This window comes from Thamnophis sirtalis, unplaced genomic scaffold (genome assembly GCF_051295495.1).
Source record: "Thamnophis sirtalis isolate CommonGarterSnake01/CBP01778 unplaced genomic scaffold, rThaSir2_p1.2 scaffold_2, whole genome shotgun sequence".
NCBI classification, from domain to species: Eukaryota; Metazoa; Chordata; class Lepidosauria; order Squamata; family Natricidae; genus Thamnophis; species Thamnophis sirtalis.
The window spans coordinates 22,815,592-22,837,002 of NW_028261382.1; the positions used below are offsets into that span (position 1 = coordinate 22,815,592).

General features: G+C 44.4%; 2 protein-coding genes across 2 annotated transcripts in view; both read left to right on the plus strand.

The window, feature by feature from the left end:
• The first annotated feature begins 296 nt into the window (after window positions 1–296).
• GLCE (glucuronic acid epimerase) overlaps window positions 297–21,411 on the plus strand; it is a 35,163-nt gene continuing 14,048 nt past the window's right edge. The window contains exons 1-2 of the mRNA XM_014055194.2: window positions 297–565; window positions 846–1,041. The gene's annotated coding sequence lies outside the window, so the exon portion shown is untranslated. The remainder of the gene's footprint in view (window positions 566–845; window positions 1,042–21,411) is intronic.
• LOC148048493 (uncharacterized) lies at window positions 6,631–20,485 on the plus strand. The gene is made up of 3 exons (XM_087707603.1): window positions 6,631–7,335; window positions 7,376–9,279; window positions 20,446–20,485. The coding sequence occupies exons 1-3, from the start codon at window positions 6,655–6,657 to the stop codon at window positions 20,483–20,485; spliced, it is 2,625 nt and encodes an 874-aa protein (XP_087563729.1). The 5' UTR covers window positions 6,631–6,654.

The following is a 21,411-nucleotide window of genomic DNA, read 5'->3' on the forward strand; positions in this document are numbered from 1 at the left end:
GCTTCCTGTGCTGCACCGCGATTGGCTCCCTCTGGCCTATGCTCAAAAGAGAGGAACGGCATTGCCATTGGTTGCGGAGACGGGCGCGCTAGCAATTGGGCGAGGCAGGCTTTAATTGACGGCGCCCCGCAGAGGCCCTCCCACCGAAGTGCTCTCGCGGGAAGTCAGCGGGAAGAGGGCGGAGCCGCTTTCTTCAGGGCCCAGCTGGCTAGGCTGGACAGAGCGGCCAGTGGGGCGGGACGCGCTCCCTCCCTCCCTCCCTCTCTCGTCTGCCTCCCAGCGGGAGGGGCTGTGGCTCGTCTCGGGGGGGGGCGGGAGGTCCGCGTTGCTACGGAGACGGAGCAGCGCCGGCTACTCCCGCCGGGGCCTACCCCGAAAGGCTCCCGCGGGCGGCGGGACGGAGCGGCGCCCGGAGCGGCCCTTTCGATGCGGAGAGAGCGAGCGAGCGGGCGGCCGTGCTCCTGCTCCGCCCGGACCCCGTTCCACTCTCGGGTCATGCGCCGGCGGACGAACTTCCCTTAAGCCCGCCCCGACGGCGTGGAGCGGCCGAGCCACTCGGAGCAAGGTCAGCCTGGCGGGAAGGGCCGGCGGTGTCGCTCGGAGCCTCCGTTCCAGGGCCTGTGGGCAGCGGCGCCTGGGCTGGGCCGGGCCGGGCGTCTCCCGGGGTGCGAGGTCGTTCCTGCCCGGCTGCCGGCAGCCGCTTCTTAGTCCCCGGGAGGGCGAGGAGGCCCGCGGGGACGGAGGCTCTTCGGACCCGCGTTGAGCGGCTGATGGGAACGTCATTTGGGGAACCGAGAGATTGAAAACGTTGCCTGGCGGCCCTTCTTTCCCCCCTGTGCAAGCAGGTCTGCTGAAGGCTTCGCGGGCTCTGCGCCTCTGGCCGCCATGCCCTCGTCCCCCCAGAAGAGAGCGGGGCTCCTGGGGAAGAGCTGCTGGGCTCTGGAGCCGCCCGTTGACGCCTGCAAAGCTCCGTCCCAAAGTTCATCTTCTTACGGCGGCTGCTGCCTGAGGACCAATTACAATAATTCCGAATTTTAGGTGGTGAGTAGCGTGGATCCGCACGATGCCCTTTAGATCAGTGGTCTCCAACCTTGGCAACTTTAAGACCTGTGGACTTCAACTCCCAGAGTTCCTGGCTGAGGAACTCTGGGAGTTGAAGTCCATAGGTCTTAAAGTTGCCAAGGTTGGAGACCACTGCTTTAGATCAATGTTTTTCAACCACTGTGCTGCGGCACACTAGTGTGCCGTGACATAGTGTAAGGTGTGCTGTGGGAAAAACACTTTATATATAGTCAATATAGGCACAGAGTTAAAACTTTTTAACATTTTCTAATGGTGGTGTGCCTCGTGATTTTTTTCATGAAAAAAGTGTGCCTTTGCACAAAAGTTGAAAAACACTGCTTTAGATGAATGCCCCTGCCCTGTGTTGAGGTGGCCTTCGGCCGGGCCCCTGCATGTGGCCTGCTTCCTCCCTGCAACCTTCCTGCCTTGTGATGGAAGGGCCACCATCATTGGCACCTGAAACCAAGTCACCTCTTTGTCCCTGGAGCAGTGCAGCCCTCCCTCAGGTCTTGGCTCTGTCCATGGCCTACTTCATCTCTTGCTGCTTATTGCTTTTGTGCCTAGATTTGTGTCCTGCTTTTTGAAGCAAAGTGCCTTTCACTAGATTGTAAGTGTGACACTTAAAAACAATACAGTCCAGGAACTCTTGCTTTGATGGCTGCGCCATCCCTTTGATCTGTAGTCCTGGGACAGTTAATTGTCAGGTGTCTCGTGATGAGGAAAGAATGTTTTCCCCACTTGCCATAGTGTCCTTTCTTCCTTCCCACTGGGAGGCCTTGGCTTCTCTTGCTAATGAGGAGCCAGTGTATACTCTCTCATCCACCCTGTAATCATTTATAGCTCTTAATGAAGGAGTGAAGGCTACTTTAGACAGTGGATGGACTCTGTCATAGAAGTGGCTGGGTTTTACTGGTTCTTTATGGCTCACATCTGTTGGAACTTCATCTGCGGGAACATACGTTACATGTACCTGTAGCACACAATAGAGTGGCTAAACTATCCCAGCAAGTTTCCATCCATTCTTCCATATTTTTCCTTATTTTTCAGATGAGCTGCTAGTTGGAAATATTCTGCTACACTTTTATGCTCATTTTCAGGAGGAAAGCTATACATTGTTGGTACTATATAGCCAGTGTCACATGACGTTTTTCCCTTTGCGGAGCTGGGAAGGGCGTGGCCTGTACTTGATGTGTCCGGCCATGGGCCCCCAGTTTGACACCCCTGCTGTAGAGGAAACTGAGGCTGCAGTAGCTTCTTGAGGTTTGGGTGAATGATGCAGCCTTGGCAAATAGTGCAGACGCACAACAGGCTTGAGTCTGCTACTTATTGGGGAAAGGATTTTGTGTCAGCTGCTTCCATAGTGCGGTGTGTTTATTTGTAGAATGTAAATTGCAAAAGCCTATAGTGATTAGCAGCTGGCTGATAGCCCAGAAACATGCAAAGCTGGACTAGTAGTGCTTGACAGGAATTTTAGTAAAATAGCTATCCCTGAACTGTTTTTATTATCAGATCCTTTGACAATACAATATTTCCATTTTACAATCCTGATTCTGTCCAAATATTTTTCCTAGCATAAACAATGTTTGTCCTGTGGAATTGTCAGAAATGCCAGCTTGATGTTCTTTATTATAGGAAGCAAATTAAGAGGGAGCAGTGGCATCTCTATCTTACACAAATGTTATTCTTCCTATATGAAACATGGAAATTGATGGCTCACTATCTTTCACAGCATAGATGAATGAATGACTTTCAGGTTGGATATTACCTTAAAGTCATTTCCTTTGCTTCTGTTCCTCTAGTCTAGTTGTAAACTGAAATAAATACTATTTGATAAATCCTAGCAGGAACTTGGCTCATGGGTGCTAAAATAATAAGTTTGGTAAATCATAGTCCCATTCTTTGCAAAATAATTTAGAAGTAAAAATCAGGTAGAGTGTCTTTAGCTGAATCTCTCCTTAAATACTGCTATGTTAATGTTTCTTTCTTAATCTTGGATTTTATGGGATTACAGTTCCTGTTGTCCCAAATCACTGACCATATAATGTATGTTTGGCACCATGAGAGGAAAGGTTTTTGAGTATTTCTGACAAATAGTATTCTGAAGTATTCAAGACCAGTCTTGATCTTATGGCCCATGTGGATGAGAACTATATTGAGTTTAGATGTCTGGATTAGAGAATTTTTGTTCTTTTGAATTCAGAAGCAATCACTAATCAATATACAGTAGCCTTTTTTCTTTTTGCAGCTGAAAAAAAAACCCCAAAAAACCACACCATGAAAGCATATTAAGTTGTCAACTATCCATGTTGTATTATTGAGTTAAATATTAACATTTAGTCATTTTGTTCATAGAAGACAAATTAAGTAAATAAACTACTTCACATAAACCCAGTTTCTATGTAGTCTTCCAGTTTATATACTTATATACTGATACAGAAAGTATCTGTATTGTTAATCATCAGTGCACAATATCCATTTCTGTTGTCTTTCTCTTAGTTTCCAAACCATAGGCAAATAATGGAAAAGAACAGAAAACAAAATTTTTAAATGAAGAATTTCTGTCCAAAAGGGAGCCACTAAACCACATGACAACTTCATATGGACCCATGTTACTTTTGGAGCTCCATCTTCCCAGTAATTCAATCAAGGCACCAACTTGTTACAAAACCACATGTGGATGCTCATTATCCATGCCTGATTTTGTCCTTTTGAAATTCATTGTCAAACTGCAGAGTTTTTATTTGTAATTGACCCGAGTTCGGCAAAATACCATTCAGCCTCACAGCACAGCATAGCATATATATTGAATTATGGTGCTGATGTACCAATATTAATACAATACTGATTTCATGTAAAGTGAAATTCTTCTTCACATAAAGCTACCAATTGTTTTAAGTTCCATTGCAGTTTTTGACCTATTGCAACATGCTTAAAACTATAGTAATGATATGTCTGAATAAATGAGGTTTTAATTAGCCAGTTGTTTTTAAACACATTCTTGTTTAAAGCCAGTCCTTGTGGGGTGCAGCCTATCTCTTGCCAGAAGCCCTTCTTGTAAGTAATGTAAATTATGGTCTAGGAACCCAAAGTTCTCTCAGTGGCACCATCCCTTGAGCCAGTAGTTTATTTTTCAATCCTTTACGTTGGATGTTGACCTATAGTTAGCAGTATCGAAGACCACCTGGGCACCATATTGGTTTGCTTAGGTGCCTTGTTGCTCAGTCCTTGATATTATTTCCAGGCTCTCGGTTGTATTGCTCATCCCAACATGTATCAGGAGAAAGAGAATGATCAGTGGGCCTTGTTATTTTAGTAAGCCTCTGGCAAATCTCTGGTCTTACCTGCTTACCTTCCTCACTAAATTATCAGCTCTACAGATTGCTGTTTCTGTTCCTCTAAGAAGTGAGTTACCTATCACCCACAATGCCATTCATTCATTCATTGGTTGCAGAGCCAAACCAGACAGTTATAGAGGTGCAGATGACAGACTCAATAATTCCTCTGTAGAACTGATTCAGCAGTTCTGTGGGCAGTTTGAGCTTTCTGAGTTGGCGCAGAAAGAACATTGTTTTGTTTTTTGGATGACTTTTTTTTTAATTACATAGACAACAATGGGAAAAGGAGAAGAAAAAAAAGGGGGGGGAACCCCATCATCACATACAATATGTCATTTGATCACAGGTGCATCCCTACTAAGTTTATACATCCCATATCTCTCTGTTGTATATTTAATAAACACCACAATAAGCTAGGGTTTAAAAAAAAAAGGAGGGGGGGGAGGAGGGGAAAGACAAAAAAGACAAAAAAGTCCAAAAAAGAAGGGAAAAAAAAACCATCATCACATGCAGCATGTCGTTTGGTTACAGTTGTTTTAACTTCTGCATCTTCAAATAATATTTACCGTCTCAGATATTTCATCTAATATAACTAAAGGCCTCATTTTCATTCTACAATATATATTCAGTTAACATTACCATTATTTCCCCCCAGAAAGTATACTTCTATTCATTGTTAACCTTGCATTTCATACCTTCAAACAGAGATCTTATTCCTTCATTTTTCAACAAGGCGTCGCTGCCTATATATACCAGTTCTCCATAGTGAGGGGGGAGGAGTATCCAGAATGGGTTTGACCTTATCCTCTCGTGATTGGTTTGAGTCAGATAAGCTCTTTGGGCTCCGCCCCCTGGAAGTGAGCCTGCCCAGTTTTCTGACTCAAAACGATCGTGAGAAGTTGCTCATTCGAGAGCTCCAGGAATTCACTAGGATCTAAAGGAAAATTCATTTGGACCCGTCGAGTTTTGCCTCCCTGCTTCACACACAGCCTCCTCCTGCAGGATTGGGACTGCCACTAGCCCCCCTGGGGCGGCAGGCTGCCCTGGACACTGAGGAGATCCGAAGACTCTCAGTGAGGAGCTTGGCCGGGCAGCAGGAGGAAGGGCAGAAGCCTCTAGCAGGCAGCCCTAACCAGGAGGACGGGCAAAAGCCTCTAGCAGGCAGCCCCAACCGCTGAGGCTTGTAAGTCGCTGGAGCGCTCCGTTGCTCCCCTCAAGGGTTGAGCAACGAACCAGGGCTTTCAAACGCCCTGGAGCGCCCGTGCTGCCTCCACGTGGCCAGAGGATCGTGAGGAAGCCGAAGAAGCTGTTCCTGGCCACAGCGGCATCGGAGGAGAGGCAGGAGGAAGAGAATCCGGCTGGGAGCGCACGTGGCAAGCTCTCAGGAGCTCAAGCCTCGCTTCAGGCACTTTTAAATTTTGCGCCCCTTTGCAAGCCGGTCGGCGCCATTTTGAAGCCGGGAGGACCCACGTGGTCCAAGATGGCTGTGCCCAGCAACTACCAGGAAGGAGAATCCCAGGCAGTTGCAAGCAGGGACTGCAGCCCCACCGGAGGGGCAGAAGAACAAGCACCCAGGTCAGTGGCTTCCCCAGAGACTGCCCAAGGAGGGGGGGGGAGGAAAGGCTAAATGCAAAACCAAGCACCTTTCCCCCAGGGCAGATCCAGAGGAAGGGAGGGGTCACAAGCCCCCCAAGCCCTCTAAATACGAGCGGAGGAGGCATAAGGCTTTAGAGAGACTTTGCAACCAAGCAGCCAGCCATCAGAACGCCCCAGGCAAAGGGGGGGAAAATCCAGGCACTCCCTTATCCAGCGGAGGCTCAGGGGAGAATCTAGCCCTGCCAACAAGGATCCCTATAGACACCTCGGGGCTTTGGGGCTCCACTCAGGGGTGGCAATCCCCTATCACCCCTACTGTGGGGGCAGCCTTGCCTACTGGCTTTCCCCTTTGGGGCAGCCCCCCCCCCTGCTCAGGGGGGCTTCAGCCCCAACCCAGCGCCTCCCACAGGGGCCCCCAACTTCCAAGAATTAATGATGCAGGCTTTTCAGCAATGCATGGCTGCAGCATTCCAGCAGCCACAGCCTCAGGGGGCCACCCTCCCGCCCACCCCCACCCCCTCCCCCCCACCCCAGGGCTCCTGAATTCCCAGAGGCCCAGGAGGAAGAGATTCACAGCTCCTCAGATTCATCCCAGGAGGACAGTGACAATGAAAGTGAGGAAGGCGAGCTCAGAGAACTCAAGCTATCAGAGGATGAAGGCATGCCTCCTCCTAAACCCACATTCACTGGGTTGTTCCAGCCCTCACTGTTTGAGTCCCTGCTCTTCAAGGCCAAGGCAACGGTCAAGCTAGGCAACAGAGCAGCGGAGGCCACACCCCAACGCCAGGGCCTCTCAGCAGAGAACATCTTTGATGAGCAGGCCATCGAGGCAGACACTGTTCCTACGCCCAAGACCTTCCTAGGCCTGATAAGGCGCCAATGGGCATCTCCTACAAAGAGCCCCTCACCCTCCTCTTCAGACAGGATGTTCTTTAATGTGGACCAAGAGCTGGCTAAGCTACTTGCACAGCCCACCATAGATGATCCAATCGTGGCTCTTCATACATCCACCAACATGCCTGGGGAGCCAGAGGATGCCTTGAAGGCGGACGACAAGAAGGCAGACCTCACCTTGCAGAGGGGCCATTTAGCAGCGGCCTGGGCTGTGAAAGCCTCCACCACAGCCTCTTTCATCATCAGATCTTCCTTGCTGTGGCTGCAGGAGCTACAGCAACGCACCCCCATAGCAGATGCCCGGTCACATCAGGACATCAACAGGCTGGCAGCGGCCATCCAGTTCTCATCGGATGCCACCCTGGCTGCAGCCAGATTTGCTTCCAGGGCGATCGCATCGTCGGTGGCATCACGCAGGCTGCTGTGGCTTCGACAGTGGCAGATGGAGGTTCGTCACAAGTGGCGCCTGGCTTCAGCCCCCTTCACAGGGGACTCCCTCTCTGGCTCGGCTCTGGACCGGTTCCTGGTTGAGAACAAGGACAAGAGGAAGGTCCTCGCCACTGCCCAGAAGAAAGGCAGCTTCAGGTCAACTCCATACCCCAGACGCTCCTACTCCCGGGGTCAGGACTCTGGTTCCTTCTTTCGGGGTCAGGACTTCCTTAGGGGGTCAGAGGCAGGTTTCTCAGGAGGCAGGCAGTATCAAGGGGGATTCCCTGCTAGACAGAGGTACCCAGACAGACAGCAAAGAGGCAGGCAACAGAAGCGGCCCTTTCGAGGAGGCGGAGGGGGGCGCTCCTTCCGCAAATATTAAAGCTAGGTCCAGCGTTCTCCCCATTGGGGGGTGCTTAGCACACTTCGCTGACCGCTGGGACCTCACCTCCTCTGACAGATGGGTGCAGAAGACCATCAGGCATGGCCTTTCACTCGAATTTCTTTCCAGTCCCCCAAGCTTCTTCCAGATATGTCCGGTTTCTAAGAACCCGACCCGGAGGCTGCTGATGCAGGAAGCCATCCAACACCTGTTGGAGATCAGGGCGATCCAGCCAGTGCCTCCAGAGCAACAGGGTCAGGGGCACTATTCCATCCTGTTCGTCATCCCCAAGGCCTCTGGGGGCTGGAGAGCGATCCTTGACTTGAAACGCCTGAACCGTTCCATTCGCTATAGGAGGTTCAAGATGCACTCCCTACACTCTATCTTGGAGGGGGTTAGACAAGGAGACTTTCTCACTTCTATAGACCTCACTGAGGCCTATCTGCACATCCCCATTGCCCAGGATCACCGTAGGTATCTCAGGTTCTGCTACATGGGTCACCACTATCAGTACCGGGCCCTCCCCTTCGGGCTGTCTTCGGCCCCGAGGGTATTCACAAAGGTAATGGCAGCGCTGGCAGCGCACCTGAGACAGGTCCCGGTGCGCATCCAATGTTACCTGGATGATCTGCTCCTGCAGTCATCCTCCTTTAGGGGCGCTCTGCGAGACCTAGACATCACCATGACAGTCCTGAGGGACCATGGGTTTACAGTGAACCTAGCCAAGAGTCACCTCCACCCCTCTACTAGTCTGATTCACCTAGGAGCCAGAATAGACACCCAGGCGGGCATGGTCTTCCTGTCACCCGACAGACAGATAGCGCTTAGACAGCTAGCCTCCTCGATAGCCAGGAAGCGCAAGGTGTCCCTAGCCACTCTGTCTAAACTACTAGGCACCATGGTCTCCGCCATTGGCATCGTCCCGTGGGCTCGCCTCCACACCAGAGATCTCCGATGGTTCCTCTTGCCATTCCAGCGAAGGCGCACGAGCTGTTCGCAGACCAAGGTACTTCTCCCGCTAGACGTCTCCCGTTCCCTGGCTTGGTGGACATCCCCAGCGATCACAAAGGGCGAAACCTTCTGGACACCAGACCGCTTGACGGTAACGACGGACGCCAGTCTGAGTGGGTGGGGTGCCCATCTGCTGGCTCAGATGGCGCAAGGAGAGTGGACTCAGGCGGAAGGGACTCACAACATAAACTGGTTGGAGCTCAGGGCGGTCCGCCTGGCTCTGTTACGGTTCCAGAACTCGGTCAGGGGCCAGCACATATTAGTCCTCACAGACAATATCACCACCAAGGCTCACATAAACAGACAGGGGGGGACAAGATCAAGGGCCCTCATGAAGGAGGCCAAACGTCTGGGTCAGTGGGCCGAAAGGAACCTCTGGTCTTTGAGGGCAGAACACATAGCGGGGGTGGACAACACCAGGGCCGACTGGCTCAGCCGGGCCGAGGTGGACAACTCAGAGTGGAGGCTACAGCCTGCAATATTCGAGGAGGTGGCCGAGCGCTTCGGGCGCCCGGAAGTCGATCTGTTCGCCACTCCCCTCAACACTCAGCTCCCGAGGTTCTTCTCCAGGTACCGGACATGGGGGGCGGAAGGGACGGACGCTCTGCGGAGCTCATGGCCCAGGGGTCTTTTGTATGCCTTTCCTCCCTTGCCCCTGATTCCCAGGGTCATACGGAAGATCCTTCAGGAGGGGGCGGAAGTGGTTCTGTTGGCTCCTCATTGGCCCCGGAGGCCTTGGTTTGCAGATCTCCAGTCTCTGTCGGTGGAGAGGCCCTGGAGAATTCCCCAGGAGAGGATATCCCTCAGCCAGGGGGCGCTGGAGCACCCGGATCCTCAATGGCTCCAGTTGACCGCTTGGCGGTTGAGCGGAGCATCCTGAAGAAAGACCTCTTCTCCCCCAGGGTGATAAGGACTATCCAGGCCGCCCGCAGGCCCTCCACAGAGCACATCTATGGCTCCACGTGGCGGGCCTTTGACTCTTGGTGCAACTCCCGGGGGTTCAACCCCATCCAGGCTACGGTGCCTCAGGTTCTGGACTTCCTCCAGGCGGGCCTGGATAGAGGGTTAGCTCCTAACACAATTAGGAGACAGGTCTCAGCCATCTCATCAGTTCTCCTGTGTGGCAGAAACCAGAGCCTGACGCACCACCCCATGGTCAGGCAATTCCTTAAGGGGGCCTCCAACCTCAGACCACCTACGGTACACAGGTACCCTTCCTGGGATTTACACAGGGTATTGGACGCTCTAACGGGCGCCCCATTTGAGCCATTACAAACAGTTTCCCTTAAGTTCCTGACCCTGAAGATGGCTTTCCTGGTGGCCATCACTTCCGCCAGGCGGATATCCGAACTGCAGGCGCTGTCCACCAGGGAGGATCTCTGTGTCTTTCACCAAGATAGGGTGGTGTTACGGCTGGATCCATCCTTCATTCCCAAGGTGTGCTCCTGCTTCCATCGAGCCCAGGAACTGATTTTGCCCAACTTCTGTCCAGACCCTTCTCACCCATTGGAGAGGAAGTGGCACACTCTGGACGTTAGGAGGGCTCTGAGGATTTACCTCAGGAGAACCAGGCCAAACAGGAAATCCGAAGCCCTGTTTGTCTCCTTCCAACCAGGATCCCTGGGTAATAAGGTAACTTCCACCACTATCGGCAGGTGGTTGCGAACCTGCATTGCCACTGCTTACCAATCGCAGGGGTTACAGACACCAAATCATATCACAGCCCACTCCACACGGAGTGCAGCCACATCCACGGCCTGGGCCACACAAGCATCCCTGGCCGAAATCTGCAGGGCAGCCACGTGGGCTTCCCCCTCTCCCTTTGTTAGGAACTATAAGTTGGACTCCTTTGCCTCGGCAGAGGCCTCGTTCGGCCGCAGGGTGTTGCAGGCGGTTCACAGGGCAGGACCCGTGCCTCAACAGGCCTGAGTGGGGGACATATGGCCTCAGGGATCTCCCTCCCTAGGGACGTGCAGGCTTTGGTACGTCCCATTCTGGATACTCCTCCCCCCTCACTATGGAGAAAGGGCGTTGGTACTTACCTGATACGCCTCTTCTCATAGTGGGGGGAGGAGTATCCAGTCCCTCCCTGACTATGTTTTGTACAACTAAGTGTTATGTTCATTGTTTATATTGTTATTTAATTATTGATGTTGAAGACAATAAAAGCAAAAAACTGAATCAAGAGTCTGGAGTGAATGATGCAACGAGTCGGAGAGAGCTCTTCGTCATAAAACTGGGCAGGCTCACTTCCAGGGGGCGGAGCCCAAAGAGCTTATCTGACAAACCAATCACGAGAGGATAAGGTCAAACCCATTCTGGATACTCCTCCCCCCACTATGAGAAGAGGCGTATCAGGTAAGTACCAACGCCCTTTTTCATTTGTTCCCCTATTAGAATTGCTTTATCAGCAGCGAAATATCATTATAGTAAGTTCTTAACCTTATACATTATATCACCAGACCTTATATTAATACTTCATTGTATCATTGTTAGATTATTTCACAGCATAATTATATCATCATTTACTTTTTTCAATTAAGGCATAAATATATCATTTTTCATTTCCAAAGTTTTTTTTTCCTTAGCCACCAATAAAACAAGTCCCATATCTTATAAAATTGTTCATCCTCTTGCTCTCTAATTTCAAATGTCAATTTACTCATTTCGGCACAGTCCATTATTTTTTGGATAACTTCTTCCTCTTTTGGTATTGTTTCGTTTTTCCAGTTTTTTGCAAATGCAATTCTGGCTGCTGTTAACACATTTACAATCAGATATTTTAAGTCTTTGTTGTAGGTTTCTGGTATGATTCCCAATAGAAAGACCTCCGGTTTAAAGTCTATTTGTTTGTGTGTCATTTTCTCCAACCACATGTGGGTTTTAGTCCAGTATCTTTTAGCTTCAGTGCAAGTCCACCACATGTGGTAGTATGAGCCAGGTATCTGATGACATTTCCAACACTTTTCTGATTTATTCTTGAACATTCTTGCGATTCTGGTCGGGGGTAGGTGCCACCTGTAAACATCTTATACAAGTTTTCTCTATATGCAGTAGACATTGTCATTTTGTAATTTTGAGACCACAATTTCTGCCAATTCTCTAAATCAATCCCATACCTAAAGTTTTTTCCCCAAGCTATCATGGTTTCTTTAACTTGTTCTTCATGCAATTTAAACTCCAATAAATATCCATATAGTTTTTTAATTACTTTTTCATCAGTACCTGTTAAAATTTTGTCTAACTCAGTCATTTTGTTATAAAGACCTTTAGTTTTTCTATCTTTATTATATCTAGATTGTATCTGTACATATGAATACCAGTTCATTTCCATCCCTTCTTGCTTCAACTCTTGACTAGATTTGAGCTCACCCTCTGTATTCAATAATTCTGTATATCTAACTGTTTGTTCCTTTTTATATATTATCGGATACGAAAATGCTTCAATTGTTGATATCCAGACTGGAATTTTTAAATAATGTAATCTTTTAACCTTTTCCCAGTTTAACAACAATGCCTCCCTTATGTAATGTCTTCTAAAATAACCATGTGATTTAGTTCCCTTATACCATAAGAAAGCATGCCATCCCAACAGCAAATCGTGACCTTCTACATTCAATAATCTAGAATTTTTTAATGATATCCACTCCTTAATCCACATCAAGTTTGCTGCCTGATAGTATAGCTCCCAATCAGGTAACCCAAAACCTCCTCTTGATCTAGCATCTTGTAGTAATTTAAGTTTTATTCTAGCTTTTTTCCCTTGCCAAATAAATTTCAAAACTATTTTATTTAAATCTTGAAAAAAATCCTTACCCAATCTGATTGGGATTGTCTGAAACAGATATAGAATTCTAGGTAGAATGTTCATTTTAATTGTAGAGATTCTTCCCATCATTGATAAATGCAAGTTTTCCCATTTCTCCAAGTCAATTGCTATTTGTCGTTTTAATCTGGTATAGTTATCCTCTTTAAGAGTGTTACATCTAGGTGATAGATATATCCCCAAATATTTAACCTTATTTGTGTTTTGAATCTGGAACATTTCTGACAACTCTTCCTTTTGTGTTGCTGGGATATTCTTTGTCATGATCTTTGTTTTATCTTTGTTTATTTTCAAGCCCGCTACTTCTCCATATTCCTCTATTCTTTCTAGCAATTTGGGTGCGGTTTCTAATGGATCTTCAAGAATAAAGACTAAGTCGTCTCCGAACGCTTGCAATTTATACTCTTCTCTCTTAATTTTCATTCCTCTTATTTCTTCTTATTCTCTGATCTTTCTATTTAAGACCTCTAGTGTTAGGACAAAGAGTAGCGGTGATAGTGGGCAGCCTTGTCTTGTACCTCTCTTTATTTCAATTGGATCTGTTAGTTCTCCATTTACCATTATCTTTGCTGCTTGTTTCTGGTATATCGTTCGTATAGTTTGAGTGAATTTCTTGCCAAAATTCATCTGCTCCAGTTGCAAAAACATAAATTGCCAATTCACATTGTCAAAGGCCTTCTGCGCATCGAGGAACATCAGTGCCAATTGTTTTTCTGGATGGGCCTCATAGTATTCCAAGGTATTCAAAATCATTCTCATATTGTCTTTAATTTGTCTTTTAGGTAAAAAGCCATTTTGATCTGAATGGATAAAGCCATTTAAATATTTTTTAAGTCTCTCAGCTAGTATAGATGCAAATAGCTTGTAGTCTGAATTTAATAAGGAAATTGGTCTATAATTCTTAATTTGTGTTAAATCAGTCTCTTCCTTGGGTAGTAGTGTGATATACGCTTCTGACCATGACTTCGGTATTTGGCTCTCAGACATCACTTCATTCATGACTTGTAGGAGTGGAAGGGTCAATATTTCTTCAAATGTTCTGTAGAATTCCACAGGTAGTCCATCTGGTCCTGGAGCTTTCCCATTGTTTTGTTTTTTAAGTGCCTCTGTTAGTTCCATCATTGTTATTTTACTTTCTAACATTGTTCTAGTTTCATCTGGTACCTGGGGGAGATTGGCATCTTGTAGGTACTTTTTAACTCGTCCCTCCTCCACCTTCTCTTGTTCATAGAGTTTAACATAGTAGTCTTGTATAATATATTTTTTTCAGTGTTTCCATACTGAATTTCTCCTTGTTTATCTCTTAGTTGAAGTATTTTCTTTGTTTCTCTCTCTTTTTTCATCTTATATGCCAACCACCTGCCTGGCTTGTTCGCATTTTCAAAATAATTCTGTTTGGCACCTCTAATTTTTTGTGCCAGTTCTTCCTTTTCTAATAGGTCCATTTTGTGTTTAATTATGTCCATTTTTATTTTAACATCTTTTTTTTTTGTGGTGCTCTCTGTAGTTCTCTTTCAAGTATTTTATAGTCATTGTCTAGAGCTTTATGCATTTGTCTTTTCTTTGAGTTTCTCTTCCTTGTGTAGTCTATTGTCAAACCTCTGATAACAGCCTTCATTGTATCCCAGAGATTCTGCAACGACGTATCTTCTTTCCTATTTTCTTTAAGGAAAAGGACTAGCTCTTTTTCCATTTTTTGTACAAACTCTTTTTCTTTCAATATAGTGTTATTTAGTGTCCATCTAGATCTTGCCCTTTGGCCTTTCCATTTAATTAAAATTGGATTGTGGTCCGCCCAGGTACTTGCTTCAATCTCAATTTCTTTTATGTTGGAGCTCAACTCCGCTGAGACCCATATCATATCTATTCTAGAGAATGAAGAATGTCTATTTGAGTAGAAAGTATATTGTTCTTTTTTAGCATTTCTTTCTCTCCATATATCTTTTAGATTTAGTTCATCTATCATCCTAAAAAAAGATTTCGGCAGAGGCTTCCTATTTAATTTTTTTGTTTTATGTGTTTTATAGTCCATATTTTGATTCACAATGCCATTAAAGTCTCCCATCATACAAATATCAGCATAGTCTAGTTCCAAAACTTTTTTGTGTAGTTTTTTGTAAAATTCATCTTGTTTTTCATTGGGGGCGTAGATTCCAATTAGGAGTGTCTTTTTGGTATCCATAATTTCCACCATCAAAATTCTTCCCTCTTCCTCTGCATAGACTACTTTTGCTGGGATGTTGCCTTTAATATAAAAGACCACTCCTCTTTTCTTGCAGTTTGCCAATGATGAAAACATTTTCCCAAGCTTTGGTTGAGTAAATAAATGTTCATATTTCTTTTGAATATGTACTTCTTGCAGGCAAATTATGTCAAGTTGTAATTTCTCTAATTTATGGAATACTTTCTTCCTTTTAATTGCCGAATTAAGTCCATTAATGTTAATTGTAATCATTTTTCTTTCTTCCATGTTTATACTTTATATACAGGATTTATCGTTCTAGTAGATCTAGGTTCTCGTTTTTCTTTGCGGCTTCCATTCCCTGTCGCCCCTTCTTTCTCACTTCCACCTACTGCTCCTTCTGTTTTTTCGGTCGTGGTTGCAGGTGGTTCCAGTATTTGTACCGCTGAATCGTCTTTCCCAGCTTCTCAGCCATTTCTCTAAAGTATTCTTCGTAGAAAGCTTCTGCCTTCTCAGTTGTATCTATCCTGTGTCTTTGTCCTTGCCAAGTACATAGTAAACCTTCCGGTATGAGCCATCTGTAGTTAACACCTTTTTTTATCAATACTTTGGTCAGAAATTGATATTCTCTTCTCCTCTCTCTCACCTCTCTTGGAATTTGTTTGAGTACTACAATCTCCTTACCTTTATATTCTAATTTTCTATCTCTCAATTTCTGTAAAATTTGTGATTTAATTGTTTTCTTAGTAAATCTTACATGCACTTCCCTTGGGAGAGCATTTCTCATTGCATATCTTGTGTATACTCTAAAGCTCTCATCAATAGTTTCTATTATTTTGTCCTGGGACATCCCCAGAACATCTATCAAAATATTTGAAATTATCTGAACTAAGTCCTCTCCTTTTTCTTCTTCTATGTTTTGAAATCTTAAAAAAAATTCAGACCTGTCCATCTCCCATCTTAATATTCCACTGCTCTCTTTTTCTACATCACTTAGTCTGATCTCTAGCTTCTCGGTTTTCTTCTCTCCTTCTTGAATTTTATTTTCAATTTTTTGAATTCTGTTTTCGTATTTCAGCATCCAGTTGTGTATACTTTCTACTTTTCCTTCCATATTATCGACTTTTTGCACTATGCTTTGATTTTGTTGTTCCATTACCTCCATTTTTTTAACAAGGGTGTCTAGCTTGCTATCTTTACTGTCGATTCCTGCTTGCATTTTCTGCATCATTTGTATAAGTGTTTCAAAATTGGCTTCCTTCTCTTTTTCATGCTGGGACATCATCTGTGTTGACCTCTGGCCTCCTGCAGGTGAGGAGGCAGAGGTTGATGTAGAGCCAAAAGCAGCTGCTTTTCTACTCATAGCCAATTAGTATTAGAGGGTGGCGGGTTATAAGTATGGTGGATGAAGTACGTAAAGTACACAGAGGAGAGGAGGGAGAGATAAGAAAAGGGGAAAAAAAAGAAAAGAAAAGAAAAGGGAGAAGGGAGAGAAAGGGAAAGGAAGAAAAAGGAACTTTTTCTATTTTGTTCAAAATTTACATTGGATCATCTGTTTTTCAAATATATTTTATTCATTTTCACATTCCATTTTACAGTCACTTATATACTGGATATTTGCTATAAGAAAAGAAATAAAACAAAATAAAAAAGAAAACACAAGTCATCATCATTCACAACCCCACCTGACACTTCCATCTTCCATACACCCCATCTTCCCCCTCCAACTTTCCTTTCCTCCCTCTAACACTCCCATCCTACTTCCCTTTCCCCTCAAACCTTCCTTCTCCCCTTGCTCCTAGCATTCCCCTTACGCCCTCCTTACATTCCCCTTACTCCTTCCTTACTCCTCCCTCTTCTTTCCCTCTACCTCTCCCCTTGGTGTGTTCCTTTATACAACTGTTGTTTATTAATATAATATGATTTAAAAAAAAAACCAAGGAAAAAAAATATAAAGAAAGAAAAGAAAAAAAAGAAAGAACAACCGTATACAAGTGCATTCTTTTTCTTATTGAAACTATATTAACACCCACCCACCCACCCCCCATAAATCCCCATCCCTAATCCCCCCGACTTCCCAGGGCCCACACCTGGCACTGCCCTCTGTCAAACCCCTTCTAAAGTATCTTATGATCGTATGAATTAAAAATAAAAATAATATATATAAAAAAAATAGATAGAAAGAAAATACAAATTATAAAAAGGAAAAGAAAAGAAAAAAAAGAAAAAGAAAAAGAGAAAAAAAGAACTCTTTGTATTAAGCTCAGCCCCCCATCTTTATTTATGTTTAAATAGTATAAATCATTCTATATGTATTTTATTCTCGTCTCTTGCTTCTTTGTTATTTACCCCTACCTCCTGTAGACTCTCCAGTTCATCTTCCTTAACCTTATATTCAGATAAACATTTATACAAATTTGTGCAGACATCAATTTACAATCTAGCTCAAAATAATCTCACCAAACTTTCCCTTCTAGTAAAATTTAAGCAGCGTGGATCATTCCACATATTCAAATATTACTTTACACAAGAATCAGTTTGCATTCTATCTTAAAATAATCTCATCAAACTTTCCCTTCTAATAGGATTTAAACAACGTAAATCATTCCGCATGCATTTTACCCTCGTCCCTTGCTTCTCTGATATTTACCACTATTTCCCATAGTCCCTCCAAATAATCTTTCTTAACCTTATTTTCAAACAGTAATTCACACAAGAGTCAAAATTTATACAAATTTGTGCAGACATCAGTTTACAATCTAGCTCAAAATAATCTCACCAAACTTTCCCTTCTAGTAAAATTTAAGCAGCGTGGATCAAATATTACTTTACACAAAAATCAGTTTGCATTCTATCTTAAAATGATCTCATCAAGCTTTCCCTTCTAATAGGATTTAAACAACGTAAATCATTCCGCATGCATTTTACCCTCATCCCTTGCTTCTCTGATATTTACCACTATCAAATTTATGCAGACATCAGTTTACGATCTAGCTCAAAATAATCTCACCAAGCTTTCCCTTCTAATAAAAATTAAGCAGCATGGATCATTCCACATATTCAAATAATCACCCCACCAGTATCCAATTCCGCTTTTTCTACCGGAGAGAGGTCGCAAACCCCCATTCAATCCACAACTTTGACGAATATTTTGGAATGTCTAAGTCCTCGATCTCCGCTTTTCTGCTTCTCCGAGAGAGGGAGAGCTACCCCCTCCATCTTGCAGCCATGTGGTCTGCTGCTTGCCTTCTCCTTCGGCTTGTCTTTCCTCTTTTCCAAGTGAATCAGGAAGTCCCGCCTTCAAGGTCTTGTAGTAGAAATCTCGAGCCTCCGAAACAGAATTGAGACGAAGTCTTTGATTCTCAAATGTGACCGTAATGCCGGCTGGGGCCTCCCATTTATATTGAATCTGGTGATTTCTAAGCTCTTTAGTTAAGAAAGTATAGTCTCTTCTTGCTTTTAACATCTGGGATGGTATTTCTTTGAAGACAATCAAATCCTGCCCATCAACTCGCAACCTGTTATTGTAGAACTTTTGCATGATCGCGTTTCTGGATTCTTTTGTGGAGAAATATATAATTATGTCCCTCGGGAGCTGTCGCTGTTCCTCTACCAACGAATTCTGGCGATAGATTTTCCGAATCTGCCAGTCAAAATTAAGTCCCGGGCTTCCCACCGCATGGCTGAAGGCTTCAACAAAGGTCTGTTTCAGATTCTCTCGCTCCTTTTCGCGCAATCCTCTGACTTTTATTGCAAATGCCTTCTTGTTAAAGTTTATCATAACGAGCTGTTCTTGAGTATCTCTAATTTTATGTTGTAATGTTTGGATATTAGTAGTCAAATTAGAGTTAGCCTCCTCCAAACTTTCCAATTTATTCTCCATTTCAGCGGTATAATCTGTCAGAGTAGACACGGCTGCAAACGTATTCGCCTCCATTTGGGCAATCTTAGACTTTAAATTATCATATAGCTCCAATACGAATTCTTTAATTTCCTGTTTAAAATCATTAAGCATTTGGAAGAAAAATTCCTGTGTTAAGAATTCTCCAGTAGAGGGCGTAGGAGACAAGGGCTGCGATTTCATAGTAGATTCTTTAAGGACATTCGTAGAGAAACGCTTCGGTTTTGATCTGGGAGCCATTATAAATAGACAAATAAACAGCGCTCTCGCTCCCCTCTGTTTCCAAAAAAAAAGAGTTATTTTGTTTGTAGATTTTAGATAGTTAATAAGGAGTGGTCTGCAGGAAGGTGAAGCCAGCTAATTACATCCCCTATCAATCACCAACAGAAAAAAGTCACCATTTTGAAGTGCGCTTAAACAAAGAAGCCTCTAGGACAAATGAGGCTGGTGTTTAAGATAGTAGTAAAAGCAAAAATCTCTCAGGGGTGGGACCCGCTCGTATTAATCATAGCTTCAAACAACTTTGCTTTGTCCTGAGGGGGGGGGGGTCACCTGTCTAGGGCTGCAAAAAAAGCAGCTGAGAAGAACTGGCTGGAGATAAGAGCTCAGCTTACGCTGGATCTAATCTCCGTCCACAGCCAAAAAAAAAGAAAAAGGCTGTGAACTACGAATAGACCCTAGCCACCGAGCTACTCCCTGCCCCTTTCTAGCCAAAAAGGGGTGATATCTATGATCTTATTTAGATATACAGACCAGATCTCTGAGAGGAGCTCCGTTGAGCCCTCTTCGGCGACAGGCTCTGTTGATGTCCAATTTCTTCAGAGAAGAAAGAAATGCAGTAAGAATACAAAAGAAGATATATAGATATAGATATAGATATAGATACACACACACACACACACACACACACATATATATATATATGTAAAATAGTAAAAAAAAAAAAAAAAGACACCCTCCCTCCAAAAAGGGAAGGAGAGGCGCTTCAGCTACAAGTGGGAAAAAGAAAAAGCAGAAAAAATGTAAATAGTCAAAGGGTCAAAAAGAATGATCCAAAGGTTAAAAAGAATAATCAAAACAGAAAAAAAAAGTAAAAGATCAAAAAGTCAATAGTGATGATCAAAAAAGAAAAAATCAGTGTCGATGTCTCCACAGCAGATGGTGTGAAAATGGTGTTGAGAGATGAAAGAATGCCAACAAGCTAAAACAAATGATTTTTTTCGAACTCTTTCCCCCCCCCCCCCAGATAAAAGTCTTTCCAAGGTCACTCTCAGCTCTGCTGTTTTGTCTAGCAAGTTTCCAGCTGCGTAAATACGTAAATCAAATGCATTACAGGGGGGATTTTGATAACAAAGTTCAAGTCCACAAGATGGCAGTGTTAGCTTGTAATTTGTAGTTTATAGCTTGCTTTGGCCTGTTCCGTGGCGTTTGTTAATTACTAATTGTTAAAATACATCAAAAAGGCTGAAAGGGAACGAAAAACAACAACAACAACAAAAAACAAAAACAGATCTTCAAGGCACTTTAAGTTTAAAATTCAGTGTCCCCATTAGATTCAAAGTTAAAAATATCAACAACAAAAAGGAGGAACACAAGAGGCCGATTTAAATTACAAGAAAGTCCAGCCCGGCTTCCAAAGATTAAAAAAAGGAACAGAAAAATAAACTTCCAAATGGCAACATTTATCACCGCCGCTTTTCTCACTGGTCAGCCTTATTTTAAACTAAGTTTCCAAATTTAGAATGTTCTCTTTCCAACAAGAAAAAAAGATTTAAAACTCACACCAAACGACATGCTTATATCCACTCTCTCTCTGGGCTTTTGCAGTTGTAGTCAGCATCGGCTGATCCGGAAATCACTGGATTAGGAGGGCTTTCCTTAGGTTCCCAGAGATTTTGCGAACATCTCTGGGACCACTGGAGTTCCCACCATGTCACTGTCTCTCCGGGACAGCTTAGATTCAAAACGAATCGTCCAAAATAACCCCGGTATAGATGGTCTCTCAGGAACTGCCTGAAAGTCCGTCTTCTCACTGCTAAGCCCCGCCTTCTTCTCCACGTTTTTGATGTTAGGTATCCATTTTAAATTTCTTGAGATATGACAGAACCTAGAAACTTGAAGGTCTCTACTGTTGATACTGTGTGTTGTTTAGTATTGTAAGAGGTGGTAGTATAGGAGGGTTTCTCCTAAAATCTATTACCATTTCTACTGTTTTGCGTGTGTTTAGTTCAAGATTGTTCCTGTTGCACCACAAGGATAGTAGTTGAACTTCCCATCTGTATGCTGATTCGTTGTTGCATCCAATGAGACCAATCATGGTTGTATCATCTGCAAACTTCAGTACTTTAACAGAGGGATCTTTTGAGATGCAGTCATTGGTGTATAGAGTGAAGTGGAGAGAGCCCTGAGGACCTCCTGTGCTAATGTACAGGTATCTGATGTGATTTTGCCCAGCATCACCTGCTGCTTCCTGTCTGTTAGGAAGCTTATGATCCATTTACAAGTGTGGTCAGGTACAGCTAGCTGATTTAGTTTAGTTAGAAGAATATCTGAAATGTTGGTATTGAATGCTGAGCTGAAGTCTACAAAGAGGACCCTTGTGTAGGTCTTTGGAGATTCAAGATGTCGTAGGATGTAGTGCAGAACCATATTAACACATCATCTGTCGATCTATTTGCTTGGTAGGCAAATTGCAAGGGTTCTAACAGTGGATCCATGATGGTTTTCAGGTGAGCCAACACTAGCCTTTCAAAGGTTTTCATAATTACAGATGTTAGAGCAACTGTTCTAAGT

Bases quoted from the DNA above. Each gene is read 5' to 3' on its own strand.
- LOC148048493 (XM_087707603.1), top strand. From the start codon at position 6,655: ATGCCTCCTCCTAAACCCACATTCACTGGGTTGTTCCAGCCCTCACTG. The intron at 7,336-7,375 runs GTTCGTCACAAG...CCCCCTTCACAG, and splicing joins TTCGACAGTGGCAGATGGAG to GGGACTCCCTCTCTGGCTCG. The intron at 9,280-20,445 runs GTACCGGACATG...GGGCTTTTGCAG, and splicing joins CTCCCGAGGTTCTTCTCCAG to TTGTAGTCAGCATCGGCTGA.